Source organism: Marmota monax, unplaced genomic scaffold (genome assembly GCF_021218885.2).
Source record: "Marmota monax isolate L192 unplaced genomic scaffold, Marmota_monax_Labrador192_F-V1.1 WCK01_AAM20220418_F8-fsc00231, whole genome shotgun sequence".
Classification (NCBI taxonomy): Eukaryota; Metazoa; Chordata; class Mammalia; order Rodentia; family Sciuridae; genus Marmota; species Marmota monax.
The window spans coordinates 1,371,613-1,394,773 of NW_026693458.1; the positions used below are offsets into that span (position 1 = coordinate 1,371,613).

Consider the following 23,161-nt stretch of genomic DNA (forward strand, 5'->3'; position numbering starts at 1 on the left):
TTATTGAGGCCCTAAGCAACTCACTGAGACCCTATTAAAAGGGCTTGGGATGTGGCTCAGTAATTAAGTACCCCTGGGTTCAGTCCCTGGGACCAAAAAATAAAGAAAATAAGACCAAACAGTTCCTCCTAACACAAAGAAGAAAGGAAGAAAATGCTGAAAAGGCAGCAACTGTGAAAAATCGTGTGAGCACAGATACCACCACCATTACCCATTGTGAGGACCTGCTGAAGTTGCTGAAGGCTACAGAAAGAAGTGTTATCTTGATGTGTGACAGGAACTGACCAACAGAAGGGAAGAAAAAAGCTCTTGGCTGAGATTAACATAAAGAAGTAGTAATTACTTTTTTGAACTCTTACAAAGTTTAAAAAGTAAAAAATCTTCCAATTTTCAGAATTCTGGAGCTTCTATTTTTATCTTTCTGAACTTATAAAAAATAATTAAATTCTCAAATAACATCCTTATCAAAAATAAAACTACACAATTTAGCAATTCAAAACAAGGACTTTGATATCACATATTTGGGTATGAAGCCCGATTTAACACTTTTAAGCCAGGTAACTTTGAGTAGGTTATTTGGTTTTCCTAAGCCTCCCCTTTCTAGTTTTTCTTTTTTGTGTGTGCTGTTGGGGATTGAACCCAGAGCCTCACACATGCCAGACAAGCACCCTAGCACTGAGTCACATCCCCAGTCCTCTTTCCTAGTGATTAAAGGAAGATGGCTCTTACATAGTTGATACAAAGATAGAAAGTGCATGCCAGTTGCACGTATCCAATAAACACGTCTTGCTCAGGAGGTCTGGCCTGCAGCCCGTGGGTCTCGGTGCTAGACACTCTGGAGTGCTCGTGTTGGCTTTCCTGTACTGGAGTGTGCACAGAAAGGAGTCAGCACCTCTTTTCAGGTTCTTCCAACATTCTACTCATACACAAGATTGATGGACAAGAGAGACGTTACTAATGATTTTGCCAGGGTATGTACTCCACAAAAAAACAAATGCATAGTCACTGTGGATAGTTTAGCTTTCCAAAGCAACTAACTTGTGAAAGATAGTTCACGTCTTTCAAAAAATGGCTCAACAGGATGAGGATGGCAGTATTCTCTCCATCACCCTCACAAGTTTGTTCTTCCACCCAAATTCTTCCTACCAGGCAGAACAACTCAACTCCACTCTGCTCTGGTTCCTCTCTACAAATATGTATAAATAAGTGCATCAACAAACATCCTCCAGCTAAAAGCCCAATGAGGAGGTAGAGTAACCACCATTTATTCTTTGGCAACTCAAACCTATCCCAAGTATTTCTCATTAAACGTAAAACAAACAAAACAGCATAATCATTTTTAGGTTCCCCAGGAGAAACTGAAGAACAAAGTATTTTCTTTAACTAGGCCATAAAGATTGCAGAGTCCCTGTACTGCAGCAGTAAACCATACTAGCTGATTTGATATTTATAATAAGAAAGAAAAACATGAAAATACACCTATAATTTTTTCTCATTATTTCCATTACACAACAAAGTAGTTGTATTAGCTAATAGACTAAACCATTTAAAACTATTAACAAAAAATCCAAATCATAACATAAATCCAAATTTAATCAAGAAACACACAGTGAACATACATTTAAAGGCTTGGGGATGTAGCTCGGTGGTAGAGTGCTTGCCTAGCTTGTGTGAGGCCCTGGGTTCAATCCCTAGCAAAACACACACACACACACACACACACACACACACAGTAAAACTGAACATATACTTAGCTTTTAGAAAGAAAATAAAAATTTCAAGATACTTCATAAATTAGTTCAAAATAATACTGGTTGAAAATGCTTAGCTTGTATTTAAATACTATCTGAAACACTACGCATATGTTTTCACTTTATTCTTCAACACTGGGGCTACTAAACTAAAATACAGATGTATGCATATCACATAACATACTTAAGCAGCTCCCTGTGGAAAAAAGAAAATAGAAGAAATAAACCTTGTCTCTTCTATATACTCTTTCTGTTATAAAGCATTCATATGACTCCAAGGACATCTGGAACTTAAACCTTGGTTTCCTGATTCCAAATTAATTTTTTGTAAATCTTGGAAATAAAGTATAAGAGCAGATGGAAACAAGATTAAATCCTAAGATTTAAAAATCTGAAGTTCCTTTTATGCTCCAATTTCTTCAATATATACAATTATGCCTAGTTATAAGCTAAATATGCTTAGTTATAAGTATCATATTGTGGACATCTTTTATCAATTTACCTGTTTAGGTTGTGAATTCATCATAGAGATTTATGCACTACTAAGAAAAATATAAATTCACAAATAAAGACAAATTTTTACCATAAACTCTTCCTTATGTTTAGTCATAATTCCCCTTCCTTTAAATACTTAGGAAAATACTCATTGTACTCCTGTGAACAAACAACCAGTGTTCAGGCATGAGCAGGAGATTTAAACCATAGGCTTGCCATAATACCTTCAAATGTTGGCTTTAAAAGGTACAAATATGTAAACTCAGTAGTTCTCAACAGGGTCAATTCCACCACCCCTGACATTTCCACAACTGGAGGTGGTACTGGTAAACATCCTGCAGTGCATACAAAGGCCCCAAAACAAAGGATTATCAGGGTGGAGCTCATGGGAGAGTGCTTGCCCAGCATGCCCAAACCCTGGGTTCAATCCCAAGAACCACAAAAAATAAAAACAAAAAACTCCCACAAGAGAATTCTAAGGTCCGAAAGTCAATGGTATGGAGGATGAGAAACTCTATGGTATGTAGATTATAGTCATTCAGATAAAAAGCCAGGCACAGTGGTGCACCCCTGTAATTCTAGTGACTCAGGGAGCTGAGACAGGAAGATTTCAAGTTCCAGGACAGCCTTGGCAACTTAGTTGAGATCTTTTCTAAAAATAAAAAAGGGCTAAGGAAGTAGCATAGTCATAGAGCACCTCTAAGTTCTATCCTGAGTATCAAAAACAAAATACAAACACAAAATAACAAAGAATGAGGCCTAAAGAAATTAAAGAATGTGTCCAAGATCAGCTCAGGTAAATGCAGATCAAAACTAGAACTTAAGTGTTCTGATTTCTACAGTTAGAAGATGAAGGAAATGAAAATGGAGAAAAGACTCTTATGGTTTGTAGCTTTTATTGAAAGTCCATTTGGTAGCTAAAAGGGCTCTGTCAGTAGAACCAAGATACCTCATTCCCAGAAAACCCTTGTTTTCAAAACTCAGTTCCATATTCTCTCTCTCTCTCTCTCTCTCTCTCTCTCTCTCTCTCTCTCTCTCTCTCATAAGCAATTGGGAGGAAGAACCACAGGCTAATGGGACACTATCAAAGAAATAAATCTCCTAGAAGATACAGGGATAATGCAACAGGGTCACCTAAAAGAATCCAACGGATAAAAATCCTTCATTTTGGATACAATGTCTACTCTTGAACAGTAGCAGTTTTCATCTTGTTCCTAGTCTTTTGACTCAAACAAAACATTTCCTTCTTGAACAGAAAACAACCTATTTTAGTTTTAAGCATTTAATATTGGGAAATGTATATACAATGTCTGGCTTTGGCCAGGTGTCATATTAACTACTTGGGAGGCTGAGGCAGGAGGATTGTAAATTCAAGGACAGCCTAAGCAACTTAGCAATACCCTATTTGGGGGGGGGGGGAGAATTAGATAAGAAGGGCTGGAGATATAGCTCAGAGGTAGATCACCACTAGGTTCAATCCCCAGTATAGCAATTGAGAGAGAGAGAGCGCGCCAGAGAGAGAGAGAGCCTGAAGAGAGGTCTGGACCTTGCCTTGACTATCTTAGTTTATATAGGACCAGTCAAATTCAATAGTTTCAGGTTGAGGTAATCAGAAATATCAACCATGAAATTTAGATGGGGGCTTTGCATAATGTAGTATCAGTAGATGTGGAGGTTGAATTCAATCACATGAACAATCAACCAGTCATTAATGAAGCCCCAATAAAAACTCTGGACATCAAGGCTTGGATGATCTTCCCTGGCAATCAATTCTTTGTGTGTACATACTGTCACCATCAATGCTTACAGGGCAACATATCCTGAGAACAATGGAAGCTTCATATTTGGAACCCCTCTAGATTCTGCCCTATGCATCTCTTCCTTTGGCTGATTTTTCTGCTTATCTTTCCCTACATAAGCCATAATCTTGAGTAGTACAGCCTTCACTTACTTCTAGAAGCACTTCTAGACAATTATTGATTATGAGGGTGGTTTGGGGAGTCATCTGAACTTGGATTTGCTATCAAAGGTGAGGGTGGTCTTGGAGGGTATGGCCTCAATTTTATCATTTGGCTAACTTTAGGCAGGAACATTAGTTTATTTTCCAATGTAATTCTGGATATTTCCAGACTCTAGCTTGTATAATCATTGCCCCTTTGGTTTATGTGAGCACTCTGAGACTTACTTTTAGTCAACAAAATGTGGCAAAGCTGAGAATGCACATGTGATCATGTTTATTTGAAGGCCACAAAAGACCATGTTGCCCACCTTGCTATACATAACCTCCCTCTCCAGTGTAAAGCAGGCTGCATGTCGCAAGCTGCCCTATAAAGGAAGTCACACTGCAAGGAAGGAGGCCTTCAGCTAACAGCAGAAAACTGAGGCCTATAGTCCCAAATTCTGCAAGGATCTGAACGCTGCCAACAACTCTTCCCCATTGGACCCTCAAAATGAGGCTCCAGTTCTGGCTGCATTTCAAATGCAGCTTTCAGATGAGATTCTGAAGCAGGCAAACAAACAAAGCCATGTCAAACTCCTGACCCACAGTAGCTGTGAAATAGTAAGTGTATGTTATTTAAAGTCATTAATTTGTGATAATTTCTTACACAGTACTAGACAACCATCACAACAATCAGAAACACACCATGAGAGGGAAATTTATAAAATGCAAACAGGGTCATAATTACTTAATGGCTTAAGAATTTCTCAGTAGTCTCTCACTGATTACAGACCAAAGTCTAAACATTTTAGGTGTTTTAGTCAGCTTTTTCACTGCTATGACTAAAGGACCTGACCACAACAACATTAGGGGAGAAAAAGTTTATCTGGGGGTTCCAGTTTCAGAGGTCTTAGTCCATAGCTCCATGCCTTAGGGCTCAAGGTGAGAAAAACATGGCAGAAGAGTGTGGTAGAGGGAAGCACCTCACATGGTAATCAGAAAGCATGGGACTGTGCAGGGTGGGGGCAGAGAGACAGAAAGAGAGATCTCCACTTTCCAGATACAAACACATACCCCAAACCTATGGCCCAAAGCCCCACCTCCTCTAGCCACACCCCACCTGCTTTCAGCCACCACCCAATTAATCCCATGAGGTGATTAATTCACTGATTGTGTTGAGACTCTCAATCCAATCATTTCTTCTCTGAACCTTCTTTCATTGTCTCACATGTGAGCTTTTGGGGACACTTCACATCCAAACCATAATAGTAGGGTATAAAAGACTCTTTTTAATCTGATTCTGGTTCCTTGTCTAATCAAATCTCTTAAAATAGTCCATTCTGTCTCATCTTTTCTCTTTCTCCCTCACTCTAAGCTCCAGCCAAATTCAACCAAGTACAAGTTTTTAAAAATTATCTATCCATCCCTTCCACAATAAGCTGTGCCTCTTGCCTGGAACACCGCAATGCCATGCAACCCTCCTCTTTTCAAATCTCTATAGAAGTCAGCGTGGGTGCACCTCCTTGACCTCAACCAATAAAGGTTGTGGCTTCTTCCAGTATCAGCCAGCCCTGTGTACATTTCTGTGCAGCAAACCCAACTTACATTCTAGTTGCTTATTAGCTGCCTTTCTGTTGATTTAGACTACAAGAAATCCTTGAGGGGGAAAACTGAATTCTATTTGTCTAAGTTAGTTTGTAGTTCTGGCACAGATCTGGTGCTTAATAAAGTTTTATTAAATAAATGAACGCTCATAAAATTATACTTACTGGTCATAACTTTTCAAGGAAAGACATTACAATACACAAAATAATTTTCTGTAATCCAAAGTACCAAATTGTAGCATTAATGAAACCATGACTTCAAGGTTTTCCAAATCTGGACATATATCTATCCAGCTTACATTTCAGCTCCATTAACCTGCCACACAATACCAATCAATATCTACTGTTTTATGATTACATATTTTTAAGACCCTCTACTGTTTTAAAAAATAAATTTAAGGTGGGAGTGGTGACACACACCTATAATCCCATTGGCTTGAGAGGCTGAGACAGGAAGATATTGAGTTTGAAGTCAGCCTCAGCAACAACAAGGTGCTAAGCAACTCAGTGAGACCCTGTCTCTAAATAAAATACAAAATAGGGCTGGGGACGTGACTCGGTGGTTGACAATCCCCATCACCAAAATAAATGAACAAATAAACAAATGTGATAAAAAAGAAAATTCAGAAAAGTTTACTCTACCTTTAAAGCCATAAAATCAATAATTTATCTCAACCAAAATCAGAGCATATCATAATTAAAATTAAAGTAATTCACATTCAAATAAAAACTTGAGTGTTAAAAGTTTTAGTTTATCTAAACTTTGATTTGAAATTTGCTAAAACCAATTTTCAATAGAAAATAAAACTGGTATTCTTTCAGGTTCCATTTTAACAAAATATTCATATTTGTTAAATTTTTACCTTAGAGAAAAAAGAAATATTACTTTGATTGCCAAAAGCACTAAAGAGTAATACAAATAAAAGTGCCTAGGTTTTAAAAAGTGAATCTTCAAAGTTACTTACATGGTACCTATAATACCACTTTAACTTTTTAAAATCAATTTAATATTAAAATAAGTTTATGCAGTTCCATTCATTCAGCAAACAAAAATATTTTTATTACCAACCCCAAAATTATAGATCAATTTTATTTTTAAACAACTAATTCTCATACATGGGTTTTTATTACATGTAACTAAAATAAAGGAACAAAAACACCAAAAGATCAAATTATAAAATAAATTAGGCTAAAACTAAATATTTTATTGGATATTTCTGACTATAAAATTAATTAAAAACTTTGGACAAGACCTTTAGTCCATATAAAATTAGAAGCACAGACCACATTTTGGTTTTAGTGTTCTATTTCATTCAAAAAGCAGGTATTTTATCTCATGGGAAAGCAGCAAAATGAAAATTGTGATTTTTGTAACTATGTCATTTTATAAACTCATATTCACTAAAAGATTAGTGATTATTACACAAGATAAAAAGAACATGGGTCTGTATTCAGTCGAAGCAGCCAGATAGCAGCGATTTCCAACATCTCCAGCACAGTTCTCTAGTACAACACCCTGCATTTCACCCTAGAGGAGGAATGTTGGCAAAGATCTTTACCACATGGAAACTGCTCTCTTAAAGCTGCTGGGCCCTGAAATTTTATTCAGCAGTTTGAAATCAATCCACTGCTTTCCTCACTCGCCCTACCACTTGGGGCTAATGCACAGGCATGAACACCTATTGAGGAAAACCACAAAAAACTTCAAAACGGCTGTAACGGTAGGCTTTTCCCCCCACATATTATTTTAAATATTATTTGCTAAAGTGTGATGTATCTAATAGTCTTAATAAATGTAAAGGACATTTCTAATGTGTTTAAGTTCAGTTACCTTGAACAATTAATTTTTAACAATTATTTTCATCTATCATTACATTACATAACTTAATATTGAGGCAGATAAGAACTGGGTGTTACAAAACTCACAAACTCATTTTATTCTTAATTTTCAATCACTGGATTTTTGAGAAATTGGCATCTATAATGTAGCATCAGCAACTCTGTATGATTCTGAAGTTACTTAAGAAATAATCTGAAATATCTGCCCACCAGATAAAATACACTGATGAATCTAAAAGAATCCTTTCCAGTATGTTCCTCAAAGTTCCTTGATTAAACACTGCATTTCCTCTAGTCTACAATACTATTGTTTCAGTTTTCATAGTTTAAACTGAAAAGACCTTATTATTAATTAAAAATAGTGATAATCTATTAAATTTACAAAACTCTATATTCTGTAAGTATTAATGACTACATGATATGAAATTAAGATTTAAGTTTTAAATTTTTTCTAGGAACTTGTTTCAAAAAGCAAAATCAAGAGTTCTTATAAAGCAGCAAAGTTGAAATATGATATTTTTAACTCACATGAGACAGATCTTGGGTCTTCATTTAACTATTTCTACTACAGGTATCCTAAAAATATTTCATTGTATACAAGTACCTCTATTGAAGGCACTTAATTATTAAGAAACTTAAATTATCAACCTCTCTTAAATCTTTGATAGACAATAAATAAAACTTTCTAAAACTATTTTTCAGAATGTTTACTGATACATGCAAACTGCTAGTATCTAATTAAAGATCACTAAGGGTTAAATACTTGTTCTCTGGCCCCTACTGCGTACACTCTGCCAAAACATCCTCTAAGCTTTTAAATATTGCTTCGATGGTCTGCATTTTTATTTCCAGGGAAAAGCAGAGTTTTGTCCCACAGTCTGCAGGCCACTGGTTTATTAACTTCTAGTCACCTTGATTTCTGCTGAAATGAAGACTGTGCAGTCTACACTGCTCCTGTTACTGTTCATGCCTCTGACAGAGCCAGCACCACCAGCTCAGCAGGACTCAGGCATCACCCATGAGTATGGAACAGATAACTTGGAAGAAACCATATTTAGCCAAGATTATGAGGATAAATACCTGGATGGAAAAAATATTAAGGTATTTTATTTCTATTCTAAATTTACCTTCTAAAATAGTACCCATTTAAATGTACATTTTGTTTTTCTTCAATTTATCTGATAAAGTAAGGGGAAATGAAAAGCATTTTAAATGGTTAAAAGTAATTCATAATAATTGTCCCCTGAGATTATACTTTTAGAACATGCATGACTTCCAAATTAATAAATACTACTTATAGTAACCAAATAGTTGCTATAGTAAACAAAAAATAAAATTTAAGGGAAACTAAACTTTAAAGATGATCTCCGACCAGTTGCAATTTATATATTATGTTATTCAATGCCCTATATTTGCATATTTTACTGCCTAAAAAATAAATTAATGAGAATAAAGATGAATTCTTAGCTTAGTTTATTATTTTGGGAAAAAATGGTTCAAGGAAATGACCAGAAGAGCACTGGTTATGTCAACTACACAAAGTACCAAAAATTGAAAAACAAATTCATAGGGGCTTTCTTTTAAATCAGTTTTAGCAGTTTAGACTCTATATCAGTTTGCAAGGATCTGCAACTGTTATTGAGTTAACATTCTACAAGGAGAGTTTCTATAACACATCATTCACATCTCACCTTCAAGCAATGTAATTATTTGTGGTTTTCTTGGCACACAGAAATGAATATTGGTTAAGGAAAAAGTTACATAGCACATAACTATCTGTTGCCCATTGTATGCGTCATACACACATACACACATACAATGGAAAACCAGAAATGTAGCCAAAAATATAATAAAATTGGTTGCTGGATAAGTTCTTCTCTGCTATAAACCAGAGGGTGAAGATTTTAAGACTGACTAGTTAAATTACTTTTCTTTTTGCACAGAATAAGCAAATGTTAATACCATTGTTTCTTTCTTCTAACGCAGTTAAGTTGATATACTGGTATTATTTTTGTCCATGATTATGACAGAAAATATTGGTATTTCCAGTCATAGTTACAAATTAAAAAAGAAGCGGCACCCCATCATAATATAAGCTAAATATAAGCAATTGGCTCACTTGGATAATTTGAATCCATCAATCAATTATAAGAACACTTTCAAATTCCCTGATTCTTAAAAAGTTTAGAGATAACTTTCTCTCTGCTTCTTCTCGTTACAGGGTTTTAGCAGTTTTTCAGTCTAAACATGTAGACTAAATTTTGTGGAATGGAAGAGAATTCAATGGGACAGGGGGTAGGGGAGGCAGCCAGCACAGATGAAAAAATGAAGACCAAGGAAGGCAAGGCCAGGAGTGATGACTGAGATAAAGTGAAGCACACTTACAACGAGTGGAAAGAATAGGACCCCACATAATATGCTACACTTCAATGGCTGAAAACATACTCTCTGAGAATAGAGGGGAAGGTCAATGTTAGGGACTCCAGTTCCCCAGAGTTGACAGCTTAGGCCAGTGGTTTGAGTACCACAGAAGGCCAGAATAAAGGGGCTCTGAAGGTCAGGGCTTCAAGGAGACATGTAGGTAATTAAAGGTTCAACCCTAAAAGAGACAGAAGAAGCTTACACAATACTTCACTCATGTGGCTTCAGGGAGCTCTGGTGCACCTCTTGCTCAAAATGGTAGAATCTGATAAGAGGAACTAAGACAAGAACCACATGAAATAGCTTCACCTCAAAAAAACTGTGATTCCCATTTGGAGAATTCTCTCCAAGTTTCCACTAGGAATTTCAATGGATTCAACATTTACTAAGTACTGAGTTCAGCCATTGCAAATACAAAAATAAAAAAATAATCTGGTTCTTTTACTCCAGGAGCTCACAGTCTAGGGTAAAACCACATTTATATTATAATGTAATAAATTATGAAATGAAATTATGTAAAAAATGCTAACAGAACACAAAAGAAATTGTGATTATGAGAAGATAAACACTCTCTGTGACACCTGGGTTGACAGTCAAATTTAGACCTCATCACACCTGATAACAAACTATTATTTCTCCAATAGGAAAATATGATAATACCTGATGAGAAAAGTCTTCAGGTACAAAAAGACGAAGCTGTAACATTATTACCCCCCAAGAAAGAAAATGATGGTAAGTACAAATACTCTATAATCTAATTTTTTCTAAAAGAACCTTTAAAAATAACTGCAGGAACTTTATCTTATAGTAATAAAAAATTACCTCAAGATAACAGTAAATGTAAACTGAAATTTTAGCTCCAGTGGTAAAGACAAGCAAATTATTGGGAGTGCAATCATTTGTCACTGCACACTATGAATGAGAATATGGAACAGGAGCATTCAAGAACAACCAAAGCTTAGTCCAAGCTTACCATCTGCAGAATGTATGTTTATACCCAAATGAAATCAATTCCAGAAATACTTAAAGATTGATCATTTCCTGAATACAATGCACAGCCTCAGGATAAGGTAAATAAAATGTAATTCTTGGCTTCAAGAAACTCACCGAAGAGAAATGGCTCTTTTTATAATTAACTAAAATGTCCATTTCCATTAAACTAATAGAGAACTTATAGTAAAATAAGTTCCATTTAATAGTTCCTATGTATTCCGTTTATCCCTGCTCTAAAACAGAACATTATTTCATACAAAATCATGAAAAATACACATTAATTTCTATAATGCTACAATAAATTTAAAATGAACCAAGCAGAAAATACATCTTAAAGTACCTTAGGAAAAGCAGACTTGGACAAATGGTCATTCCTTGTTCTTAGATAGGATGACTCAATATCATAAAAATGGCAGTTATCTCTAAGTTCACTAAAATTACTAAAAACTTATAAAAGCTGGAAAAACAGATTCTAAAGTTCATATGGAAAAACATGCACAAACACAGGGGGAAGCACTGAACAATGTCTGGTATATGCAGAATGAGACCTACCACACATTAAAACATATTATAATTTAAAAATTGTGAATCCTAGTGCATGAATAGATAGAAATGTAGCACACAGTACCAACTTAAATCACTGACACAAAAATGGTACTTTTAAAAAACTGAGGCTGGGGCTGGGGCTGGGGTTGTGGCTCAGTGGTAGACGAGGCCCTGGGTTCGATCCTCAGCACCTCATAAAAAATAAATTAAATAAAGGTATTATGACCAACTACAACTAAAAAATAAATATTTTTTAACAAACTGGGGCTGGTAAAACTACACATCCATTTGAAAAGGGATATAATTAGATTCATACTTTAGACAAAAACAAAAAACAAAAACCATACTCCAAGTAGATTAGGGATCCAAATGTTTATGATGAAAATACATGCACTAGAAGGCACCCTGTGTGGAACATCTCAAAGTTCAGATATATTAACAGAAAAGATCATTACATTTGATTCCATTAAACTTTTGCAAGCTGGGAATGATGAGATTCCAACAGCAATGGGCACACCCAGAACCGAGATCTTGGTTTCTAATACCATTCTGCACTAAAAAGAACCAGTACTTTTTGAAGAGAGAACTCACTTTAGGATTGAGGTAGGGAAAATGCAAGATTTGTCTGGGACATCTTTCTAGGACAAAAAATAAAGACTTTCTCAAAGAATAATAGATGTATATAATATTTTTTAAAAATTCATCAAAATGTATGAAATACACAAGTAAATATGTAGAAAATATATATAAGTCCTATACACTGAAAGTCAGACAATACTATTGAGAGAAATTAAAGAAGATTTAAATATATGGAGAAATATATTGTGTTCAAAGTCTGGAATACTTAATAACAATCAAGATATCAATTTTCCCCAAACATAAATGCAACTCAACACAACTCCAATCAAAATTCTAACAGGCTTTTTCAAGATTTTATTTTAAATTAAAAGCTGTGTCTAAATTTGTATGGAAAAAGGCAGTTGTAGTGGCATATGCCTTTAATCCCAGCAACTTTGGCAGTTAAGACAGGAGGATAACAAGTTTGAAGCCAGCCTTGGCAACTTAGCAAGATCCTGTCTCAAAATAAAAATAAAAAGGGTTGGGGATGTAGCTCAGTATATGAGTGCCCCTGGGTTCCATACCTAGTACAAAAAATAAAAAATAAAATTTATATGGATATACAAAGCACCTATAATACTCAAAACAATGTTGAAGAAGAATAAAGTTGGAGAATTTATACGACATCATAGCAAGACTTATAAAAGTACAAGAATCAAGATATTGTGGTATTGGTGTAAAAATAAAATTTTAAAAACATCAATGGAACAAAATAAAAATCCAAGGGTTTATACAATATGGTGAACCAGTTTTTGAAAATGTGCCAACACAAATCAGTGGGGGAAAGGTTAATCTTTCCCCAAAATTATGTTGAAATACCAACAGCCATAACAGAGAAAAAAAAGATATTAACCTTTTTTATTACCATATTTACCATAAAAGTTAACTCAAAATGGACCAGTGCCTAAATGTAAAGAGCTTAAACTATACAACTTGTGGTGGTGGTGGGGGGGGGATTAAAATCTTAGTGATTGTTGTAGTTTGAATCTAAAAATGTGCCCCCAAAATTCATGTGTTAAAGATAGCTTCCAAAGCTGATGGCACTATTAGGAGGGATGGAAACTTTAGGCAGTGGGGCCTAATGGGAGGGATTTAGGGGTGTGCCCTTTGAGGGTATATTGGGACCCTGGGCCCATCCTCTTTCTCTGCTTCCTGGAGACTATGAGGTGAGCAGCTCTGCTCCACCACATTCTCCCTGCCATGATGTTCTGCCTTGTCATAGACCCAAAAGGAATTGTGCCAACAACTGACCATGGACTGAAACCTCTGAAACTGTGAGCCAAAAATAAATATTTCTTCAAGTTGATTCTCTCAAGTGTTTTGCCACCGTGACAGAAAGCTAACACAGGGACTACCAAATAGTTCATAAAAACAATAGCAACAACAAAAAATATGTATATAAAGCAATCATTCATTAAAATTTAAAATATTTGTATTTCAAAAGACACTGACAAAAAATAAAAAGACAAGTTACAACTGGGGTAAACATTTATGAAACATAAATATGACAAATGACTTATATCTAGAATACATAATCCTACAAGTCAATAATTGTACAAAAATCCAGTTAAAAAATAAGCAAAACATATGAATAGACACTTTACCAAGGAAAATTTGAGGATGTCAAATAAGTACATAAAAAATGTTCAATATTACTTGTGATTAGGGAAATGCAAATTACATAATGACATACAACACACTCTACTTGAAGGCTAAAATTAAAAAGACTGACCATATCAAATGTTGATAAGGATATACAGCAACTAGAGTTCTCATACATTGTGGTGGAAATGTTAAAAATGGCATAGTCCCTTAGAAAATAGTTGAAGACTTTCTTCAAAAGATAAAACTTACACTCATAATACAATCCAGTCATTCCATTTCTTGGTATGTACTTGAGAATTGAAAGAATTAAGTCTACAAAAATCTGTGTGTAAGTGTTCACAGAAGCTTTCTTAGAAATGGCCAAAACCTGACCCAAATGTCTATAAGAGCCGATGTACTGATTGTATACACTTAGACAATGAAATAATAATAAAGAGGAATGAATCACTGAAACACTCAACAATGGTTGAATCTCAAAATAACTATGTGGAGTGAAAGAAGCCAGACAAAAGAATATATAGTGAATTATTCTTTTTTTTTTAATTTTTATTGTAGGTTGTTCAAAACATTACATAGTTCTTGATATATCATATTTCACACTTTGATTCAAGTGGGTTATGAACTCCCATTTTTACCCCATATACAGATTGCAGAATCACATCAGTTACACATCCATTGATTTATATATTGCCATACTAGTGTCTGTTGTATTCTGCTGCCTTTCCTATCCTCTACTATCCCCCCTCCTCTCCCCTCCCCTCCCCTCCCCTCCCCTCTTCTCTCTCTACCCCCTCTACTGTCATTCATTTCTCCCCCTTGTATTATTTTTCCCTTTCCCCTCACTTCCTCTTGTATGTAATTTTGTATAACCCTGAGGGTCTCCTTCCATTTCCATGCAATTTCCCTTCTCTCTCCCTTTCCCTCCCACCTCTCATCCCTGTTTAATGTTAATCTTCTTCTCATGCTCTTCGTCCCTACTCTGTTCTTAGTTACTCTCCTTATATCAAAGAAGACATTTGGCATTTGATTTTTAGGGATTGGCTAGCTTCACTTAGCATAATCTGCTCTAATGCCATTCATTTCCCTGCAAATTCTATGATTTTGTCATTTTTTAATGCAGAGTAATACTCCATTGTGTATAAATGCCACATTTTTTTTTAATCCATTCGTCTATTGAAGGGCATCTAGGTTGGTTCCACAGTCTTGCTATTGTGAATTGTGCTAAATTATTCTTTTCTTATAAAATTCTCCTAAATTCAAAGTAATGAAAGCAGATCAGTGGTTGCTTGGCAACAAGAGTGGGAGAAAGGTATTATAAGGGGCATGAAAAAATTTGGGGGTGGGGATGGATATATCAATTGTCTCAATTAGAGTGAAAGTCTTGTGGGTACATACATATGTCAAATACAAATTGTACAATTTAAATATATGAATTTACTCAATTAGCCATAAAAAATTGTGGGAGAAAAAGCTTAAAAAAAAAAAGCCAGCTAATCCATGACAATTTGATTATTAAAACAAACATGATGGTAACTGATTATGACTCATGAATAGAAAATCCATGAATTCATATTGATATAAAAAATAAATAGGAAAAGAATGGTCCACTTTACAGCAGAACACCAACTAACAAAAACATAAGGGATGATGCAATTAGATACTCGCTACTTGGCAACTATCCTAATAAGGAATGAGTCGGGCCTGGAACAGTGGCACATGCCTGTAATCCCAGTGGCTCAGGAGGCTGAGACAAGGGGATCCTGAGTTCAAAGCCAGCCTCAGCAATGGTGAGGCATAAGCAACTCAGTGAGACCCTGTCACTAAATAAAATACAAAACAGGTCTGGGGATGTGGACCAGTGGTTGAATGCCTGAGTTCAATCCCTGGTTCAAAAAAAAAAAAAAAAAATCATTCAGTTAAGAATTATTGATGCATCCTAAAACAGTGGATAAAAGTTTGACAACACATCAAATTTTTTTGTGTGTTTTTGTCTCAAAGTACTTTTCCAAAAGATATTATTAATTACAAGATGAAAAATAGTAACCTTACAGAGTGAGAAACATGGCAGACCCATTTTAGCCATATGACCAAAAACATTATCAGGAATGAGACAGATACCAAGTGTCTCCTGATACGCAACACTGAGGACACAACGCCATTTTCAAGGTATTCCAGCCAAAAAATGAAATTCTCAGACAAACCCTAATACAAAGAAATTCTGCAAAATAAATGTCAGGGGACAGCAGGGGATGGAGGGTTTTCACTCTTCAAAAATGATACAAAAAACAAAGACTAAGGAACTGCTCCAGGTTAAAAGAAAAAGGTGGGATAAATAAATGCAATCAACGAGTTGGGGCACAAATAACTTCCCAAGTTACCCCGAGGCAACTCAAGTAGAATTCAGACCTGGTATCTGAACAGTGCCTGTGATGACTTCTAATTTTCAAATTAATATTTTGCTCATTCAACTAGTGATTTCTAAAGACTTTAGTCACTGTCACCAATCTGAAATAAATTTATAGATTTAAATTTTTTTTAGACCTTAAAAATTCTAATTATCAAGCACAATGTAGGTCACTGGCTACCATTACTAAATAAATATGCTTACTACTATCATCTATGATTCTGTCAAATACCTTTTCAAATTAATAGTAACATTTTTAATACCAACAATTTTAGCACTAGAGGCTAAATATTTTCAAACTGCTTTTTATACTTTCATGACTTTGTTTCCCAATTTAGAAATGCCCACGTGCCTCTTATGTGTTTGTTTAAGTGGCTCTGTGTACTGTGAAGAAGTTGACATCGATGCTGTACCACCCTTGCCAAAGGAATCAGCCTATCTTTATGCACGATTCAATAAAATTAAAAAGCTGACTGCTAAAGATTTCGCAGACATGCGTAAGTTAAGTTTAAATATGATAGTAGTACTAACTCCTATAAAGAAGTTTGTACATACTTATAGCCTGCCACATATGGAGTTGTCACAAAAATGACTGGTTTGTTGGTAAATATTCTTTCCACTCTGACTTTCTCTGTCATCTTTCTTTACTGGTGATTGATGTCTGTGTCGACAGCCTAACAAACGAACAGCAGTAATTTTTCAACCCTCATAACTCAAGATCCACTTTGCAGACTGAGAGTATAGCTCAATGGCTGAGAGCTTGCCTAGCATGCATCAAGCTCTGGGTTCAATCTCCAGAACTTCTAAAAAGAAAAAGGAAGGAAGGATGGATCCATTGCTTCAGATAGTGAGCACCATCAACATAACTACAATACTTCTCTAACCATAATGTTTTATATTCCACCTTTTCTGTGAAAGCACAGGAACTGCTTTTCTTCATTTTAACTCATGTTTTACAAACCTGGCTATATATTAAAAATATCTGGGCAAGTATTTTTAAAATACTAATACAAAGCTGTATTTCCCAGAGGTTCTAATCCAGGATGTGGCAGAGGCCAGGCATCATCATTAAAAAGAACCAAACTTCTTTGTTGCAAATAGTGGCATTTAACTTTCCCAGGTCATTAATGATGTTAAACTCCTGGATTCCTATTAAACCTTAACCCAACAAGGGTGTTATCATTTGTATAGCAGAAGGCTCTACCTCTTCAGTATAAAACCTCATTGGATCATTGATTTCTTGTCAGTTTCTTAGACTCTGTAGCTCAGTGGTAGAGTGCTTGCCTAGCACATGCAAGACCCTGGGTTCGATCCTCAGTACCACATAAAAATAAATAAATAAAATAAAAGGTATTGTGTCCATCTACAATTAAAAAAAAAAAAATATATATATATATATATATACACACACACACACACACACACACTAAAAACATCACACACACATAGGAATGTGCACTGACCTCATTATACATTTACTGTATTAACTATAACTGCATTCATGCTGCCAGTAGTATCTCCCAACTGTGGAATGAAGTACATTTCATTCTCATGATTTGGGATCCCTTATTTGCAAATTAACCTACTTGCTAATGTCTTTTTGTAACCTCCAAATCAATACACATGATACTTTCGTGATCATTAGCAGATACAAATGGAGCAGCAAAAAAAAAAAATTGAGTTATTTAAAATGAGCATCCCCAGCTGAGGCTGAACAAAACAAAACTCTCTTCTGATTTCAACTCTCATACTGTAAATAAATGCTTATTCAGTCTATTTAGTGACATGTTTTCTGTAGTTTTATCCTTTTTATTGATAATTTTACTGTTGAAAAGAGCCCAAGACTAGTGCTGCAGTGCTCCATAGCATTTCTAAGTGCAGGAAGGCTGTGATATGCTTTACAGAGAAAATACATGTGCCCAATAAACTACATTCAGGCATAAGGTAATAGTGCAATGTTAATGAGCCAACATTGTACATTAAACAAATTATCTTTAAATAAAAACACATAACAGCAGCAACTGGTTGACAAAAATAACTGACTAAAGGCTCATGGAAACCTAACCTTGTAATTCCCCTAGGAGCAATGGTTCAGTTTTCATTAATTTAATATTTGTAGCAACATTATAGAGATGACTATTGTGGCCTGGCACAGTGGTACATACTTGTAATTCCAGCTACTTGGAAAGTCAAGGTAGGAGGAACACAAGTCTAAAGCCAGCTTCAGCTAGTTGGCATGACCTTGTCTCAAAATTTGAAAATTTAAAAAGAGCTGGAAATGTGCACACCAGGCGTGGTTGTGCACACCTGTAATCCCAGAAACAGGAGGATTGTGAGTTTAAAAGCAGTCTTAGCAACTTAGTGAGGCCTTAAGCAACTCGTTAGACCCTGTCTCTAAATAAAATATAAGGGCTGGGGATATGGCTCAGTGGTAGAAGACCCCTGGGTTCCATTCCTAGTACCACAGGGGGAGGAGAAAAACTAATATGAATGAGTACCAACTGTATTTCTCAATCATCTTGGAAAAAGTGATATGCACATACATATGCACACTGAATTTCTCAATCTCTCAATCTGCATGACTGTTACAAATCAGGAAACACTTAAGTAATAAGGCTTAGAGAGATTAAAGTAACATACCCACAATTACAATGCAATGTGCTGGCCAAAAATTTTTTTCAAAAGCACTAATTACATGATTCCAGTCAATCTAATGTTATGCTTACTTCCCATGATTTGCAATAAGAATTTATTTCAATCTGCCTATGCATCCTGAGAAATTCAAATAGAGAACTATGGAAAGACTACTTAAAATCTCTTCCAAACCTGAGATTCTTGGACTGCAGTTAGACAAAGCATTATCGTTAGACACAAAGAGATATTCGGTGTTCAACAAAATTCTACTGATGCAGCTTGAGATGTATCACATAGTAGAGATTGACGCAAGACCTGAAGTTCAATTCTTAGCACCATCCACACAAATGATAACAACAGTAAACTTTCCTGAGCAGACACTCTAGTAGGCACTAAAGAAAAGATGTGATCTGTTAAACAAATGCTTTCTTCAGGCAACAACAAGATTTTTTTTTTCCCCCTCAAGCTAACTTAAGAAGACTTGATTTTACGGGAAACTTGATAGAAGATATAGAAGATGGTACTTTTTCAAAACTTTCTCTGTTAGAAGAGCTTTCGCTTGCTGAAAATCAACTACTGAAACTTCCAGTTCTTCCTCCAAAGCTTACTTTATTTAATGCAAAATACAACAAAATCAAGAGCAGAGGGATCAAAGCAAATACATTCAAAGTAAGTATTTCATCATATGGCTGAACACAGTATCAGCGATAAAATATTAAAAGAGAGAGAAACTTTGGTCAGTAATTCTGTTTTGATTACTTATTTTTTCTTTCTTTCTTTTTTTGAAATGCTCTTGCTATCTTGCCAGCCTTGAACTCCTGGGTTCAAATGACCCTCCTACCTCAGACTCCAGAGTTGCTGAGATGACAGGGGTGTGACACCTCATGCAGATTTTGTTTGGATGACCATTGAAGACTATTTTGATGAAATAAATGAAGATATTTCTTTCATAACAAAGAGCCATTATACATTATACAATGTATAATGTGTCCATAAATGTATAGTCTCTTGAAAAATGTTAAAATATTTCACTTCTCTTCCCTTTTTGTTTATATTTAAGATCTCCTTTTTCAATTTTAAGAGAGATTTTAAAGTTAGATCAGAGTTCCTGATATGTTTCTGATAAGGAACTCAGAAGTTAAGAGGCTTTTAGCAGACTTTTTAAAAGCATACTCACTTCTTAAAACTTGTAATTTCAAGATATAAATTTAAGTAGGGCATCTTTGAATAATTGGCGTACTAAAGACTTACCAGATAATCAACATTTCATTAAAAAACAAAAAAATGTTGAGCTGGGCACAGTATCACATGCCTATAGTCGATATTATTTGGAATGCTGCAGCAGGAGAATCATTTGAGCCCAGGAGTTTAAGGCCAGCCTAGGCAAGACAGTGAGACTCCTTATGGGGGCAGGGGGTGAGGAATGTTTCAAGTACTTGTGGTTTTACACATATAGAGAGGATTCATGACAACTTGAATGAAAATGATAAATTTGGCCTTTTTGTAGCTTTGCTAAATGCCCTAGGATTATAACAGATACTAGTAAAATAAGGTTACTATAATTCACATAAATGAGACCCACTGGGAATATAGGTGCTTGTTACCCATATGTTGGAAAAGCAGGATGCTTTTACAAAGGAATTTAATAGTACAGAAAAGAATTAGCAAGATCTGATACAGAATGCATATCAAAGTTAAGGTAAAACAGCAATATCTAGGAAAACTATAGTATATAATTATACACTTTAATGAGTTAGTGTTCACGAAGAGTAACCCAACATGAATTCCTTATGGAAAAAGCCATAGCAAGTTAAGTGTTTCATAAATTGCTTCAGGAAACATGTTGCTCAACATACATCTGTTAGGTGTGACTGCTTCACTACAAGTTGGTGGAGTTGAAATGGGAAGCTTCAGAAAATCAAGAGAGGTTAGGACAGCATCAGGATCCAAAAAGCAATTTCCCACAGTAAGTGAACTCATTAAGCTGTTTCCAGGACAAATTCAAAGGGCCCAGAAAGATCATGGCATCAAAGCTTGGTATTCAGAGATGAGATGAATGGACAGAAACTTGAGGTAAGAAGCAGAGCTTTGCTGGTCATCATAAAGGCCATAAAGGACCAAAATACACTAGTTGTGAAGCCAAACAGTGATGACCAAAACAAGAAACTATCATACCAAGCATATGTACTATTGATATGTGTTCATACCAATATTCTTTTATAGAAATTGCTTGAATCCAGTGAAGGAATACACAAACCTCAATAACACTCCAACTAAATTTTCCTTTCAGAAATTGAATAATCTCTCCTTCCTCTACCTGGACCATAATTCCCTGGAATCTGTGCCTCCTAACTTACCAGAAAGTCTACGTATAATTCATCTTCAGGTATAATTGCTCTTATTACAATCTCTGGCTTTGAGTACCTATGGGTCATTCTTAAAATTCACTGGGAAAGTCACTTGTAAATTACGGTTAGATGACTACGGCAGTGCAATAGCTCAATGTTCATCAAAAGTATTAATATTTAGTCAAATGAACCTTCCTGCCCAGAAGCTGAGATTAGAACCAGATCAGCCACTGGTTACACCCACTACAGGTGTAAAGAATGCTCTTAAGTGAAATTTGTGTCCAATGTACACTTGGCATCTCTTAGCTAATCTTAACACATGGACTTACAGTGAGGGGGCACTGGGACCTCTAATTCATGTCTCTTTCTCCAAACAGGTAAACATTTCTAAGTACAACATCAAGTAGGGAATGCAAAAGTGAAGGAGGAATGAAAACAAAAAACTGAAATTGTTTTTTCAGAATCATAAGAATTCCAACTTGCGTTACTTCCTTAGAGAATACCTAAGGACACAGTACATTTTTGGAAGTGACACTCTAGAATAGGATACTTTCTCCATTTAATATAAGCCTATTTACATTCAGAACTTTGTGCTACACAAAAATTACTTTTTAATAATTGATAGTCTATTCTTCCAAAATATCATTGTACACTTAAAAAGTGGTGCTCAGACTGCACAGTTTTATTATCATGAGATACACTTTTTTGAAAAAATATTCCATGGGATCCTACTACATAGCAACAGATGGTTGATTTCAGATTTATGATCAATTTTTATTTCTTTTGTTTTTCAGTTTAACAACATAACTTCAATTACAGATGATACATTCTGCAAGGCTAATGACACTCGTTACATTCGGGATCGGATCGAAGAGATTCGCCTGGAGGGCAACCCAATCATCCTGGGAAAGCATCCAAACAGTTTTATTTGCTTAAAAAGACTACCTATAGGGTCATACTTTTAATCACTATCAATACAGCTTGTAAGCTAAAGTACACATACATATAATCTGTCTAAACATTTTCTAAAGGATCATAAATACAGGTTTAATATTAACTTTTTATCCCACTGAGATGGAATTTTATGTTTTAAACAAAGATTTGAACCATCTTACATAACTGAATCTCTAAGTTCAAAGTAATGTAATGTGAAAATATTTAAACAGCACTAGAAAACCCCTCTTGATTACACTAGACTACCATTTAAAAGGCATGTTTTTATATAAATACCATTTGGATGTTATTACTCCCCTTACTAATAAAGGAAGAGAAGAAGTCCAAGAAACTTTCAGCTGTCTTTCCTGTCCTTTACTCTATCTCAAAAACATTTAAGGCAGATTTTCCAAAAACTTCAAAAAGCTAAATGTTCCCAGTGATCTCCAATGTTTTTTCGTTTATGATTCATCATTATTTATTATGAAGTAGGAACTTTGATTTCTTCCCGTCAAGGCAGCTATTTTAGCTATATTTTCACTTAGTCTAAGAAAAAAGAGATAGTCTCATGCTTCAGCAAAATTTTCCAAAAGTAGAATTTTATTCTCTGATAAAGACCTAATATAGAAAGGTTCACAGTGTTCTGCTTTGTGGTTATACAATTAAAATCTTAAATAGTAAACATTTTTCTTTTATATAAATATTAACATTCTAAGCCTACCATAAAACATTTTAAAAGTCAAGCAAGTTAAAACCAGTAAGCTTCTAAGAAAAATCAAATCTATCCCATTTCTCAGAGAATAAGATTCCTCCACTGTACAGATTTTCAAATATGAAATAATAGCAAAATATTTTCTTTTTACATTATAGGAATGAGGGTCTCATAAATAAATTTGTTCAAAGATGAAAAAATGAAAACAAAATGTCTTCTGTGGGGTCACTGAACACCATGTGCCACCTGCCCAGACATACACACATTCACCCAAACAAACTGAAAATTCGTAGCAAAGCTTCTCAGCAACATTCTCATG

General features: G+C 35.2%; 2 protein-coding genes across 2 annotated transcripts in view; one reads left to right on the top strand and one right to left on the bottom strand.

The window, feature by feature from the left end:
* Window positions 1-23,161, bottom strand: part of Cenpp (centromere protein P) — a 235,634-nt gene that overhangs the window by 160,806 nt on the left and 51,667 nt on the right. The window lies entirely within an intron of this gene.
* Window positions 7,365-22,482, top strand: Ogn (osteoglycin). Its single transcript, XM_046457746.2, has 7 exons — window positions 7,365-7,510; window positions 8,481-8,729; window positions 10,694-10,781; window positions 16,554-16,712; window positions 19,316-19,518; window positions 21,140-21,235; window positions 21,992-22,482. Exons 2-7 carry the CDS (start codon window positions 8,556-8,558, stop codon window positions 22,160-22,162), a joined length of 891 nt encoding a protein of 296 aa, XP_046313702.1. The 5' UTR covers window positions 7,365-7,510; window positions 8,481-8,555; the 3' UTR covers window positions 22,163-22,482.

What these genes read in the sequence shown, in the direction of transcription:
- Ogn (XM_046457746.2), top strand. Translation starts at nt 8,556, where the DNA reads ATGAAGACTGTGCAGTCTACACTGCTCCTGTTACTGTTCATGCCTCTG. An exon ending in TGGATGGAAAAAATATTAAG is followed by an intron (nt 8,730 to 10,693) that starts GTATTTTATTTC and finishes TTTCTCCAATAG; the next exon opens with GAAAATATGATAATACCTGA. An exon ending in CCCCAAGAAAGAAAATGATG is followed by an intron (nt 10,782 to 16,553) that starts GTAAGTACAAAT and finishes TTCCCAATTTAG; the next exon opens with AAATGCCCACGTGCCTCTTA.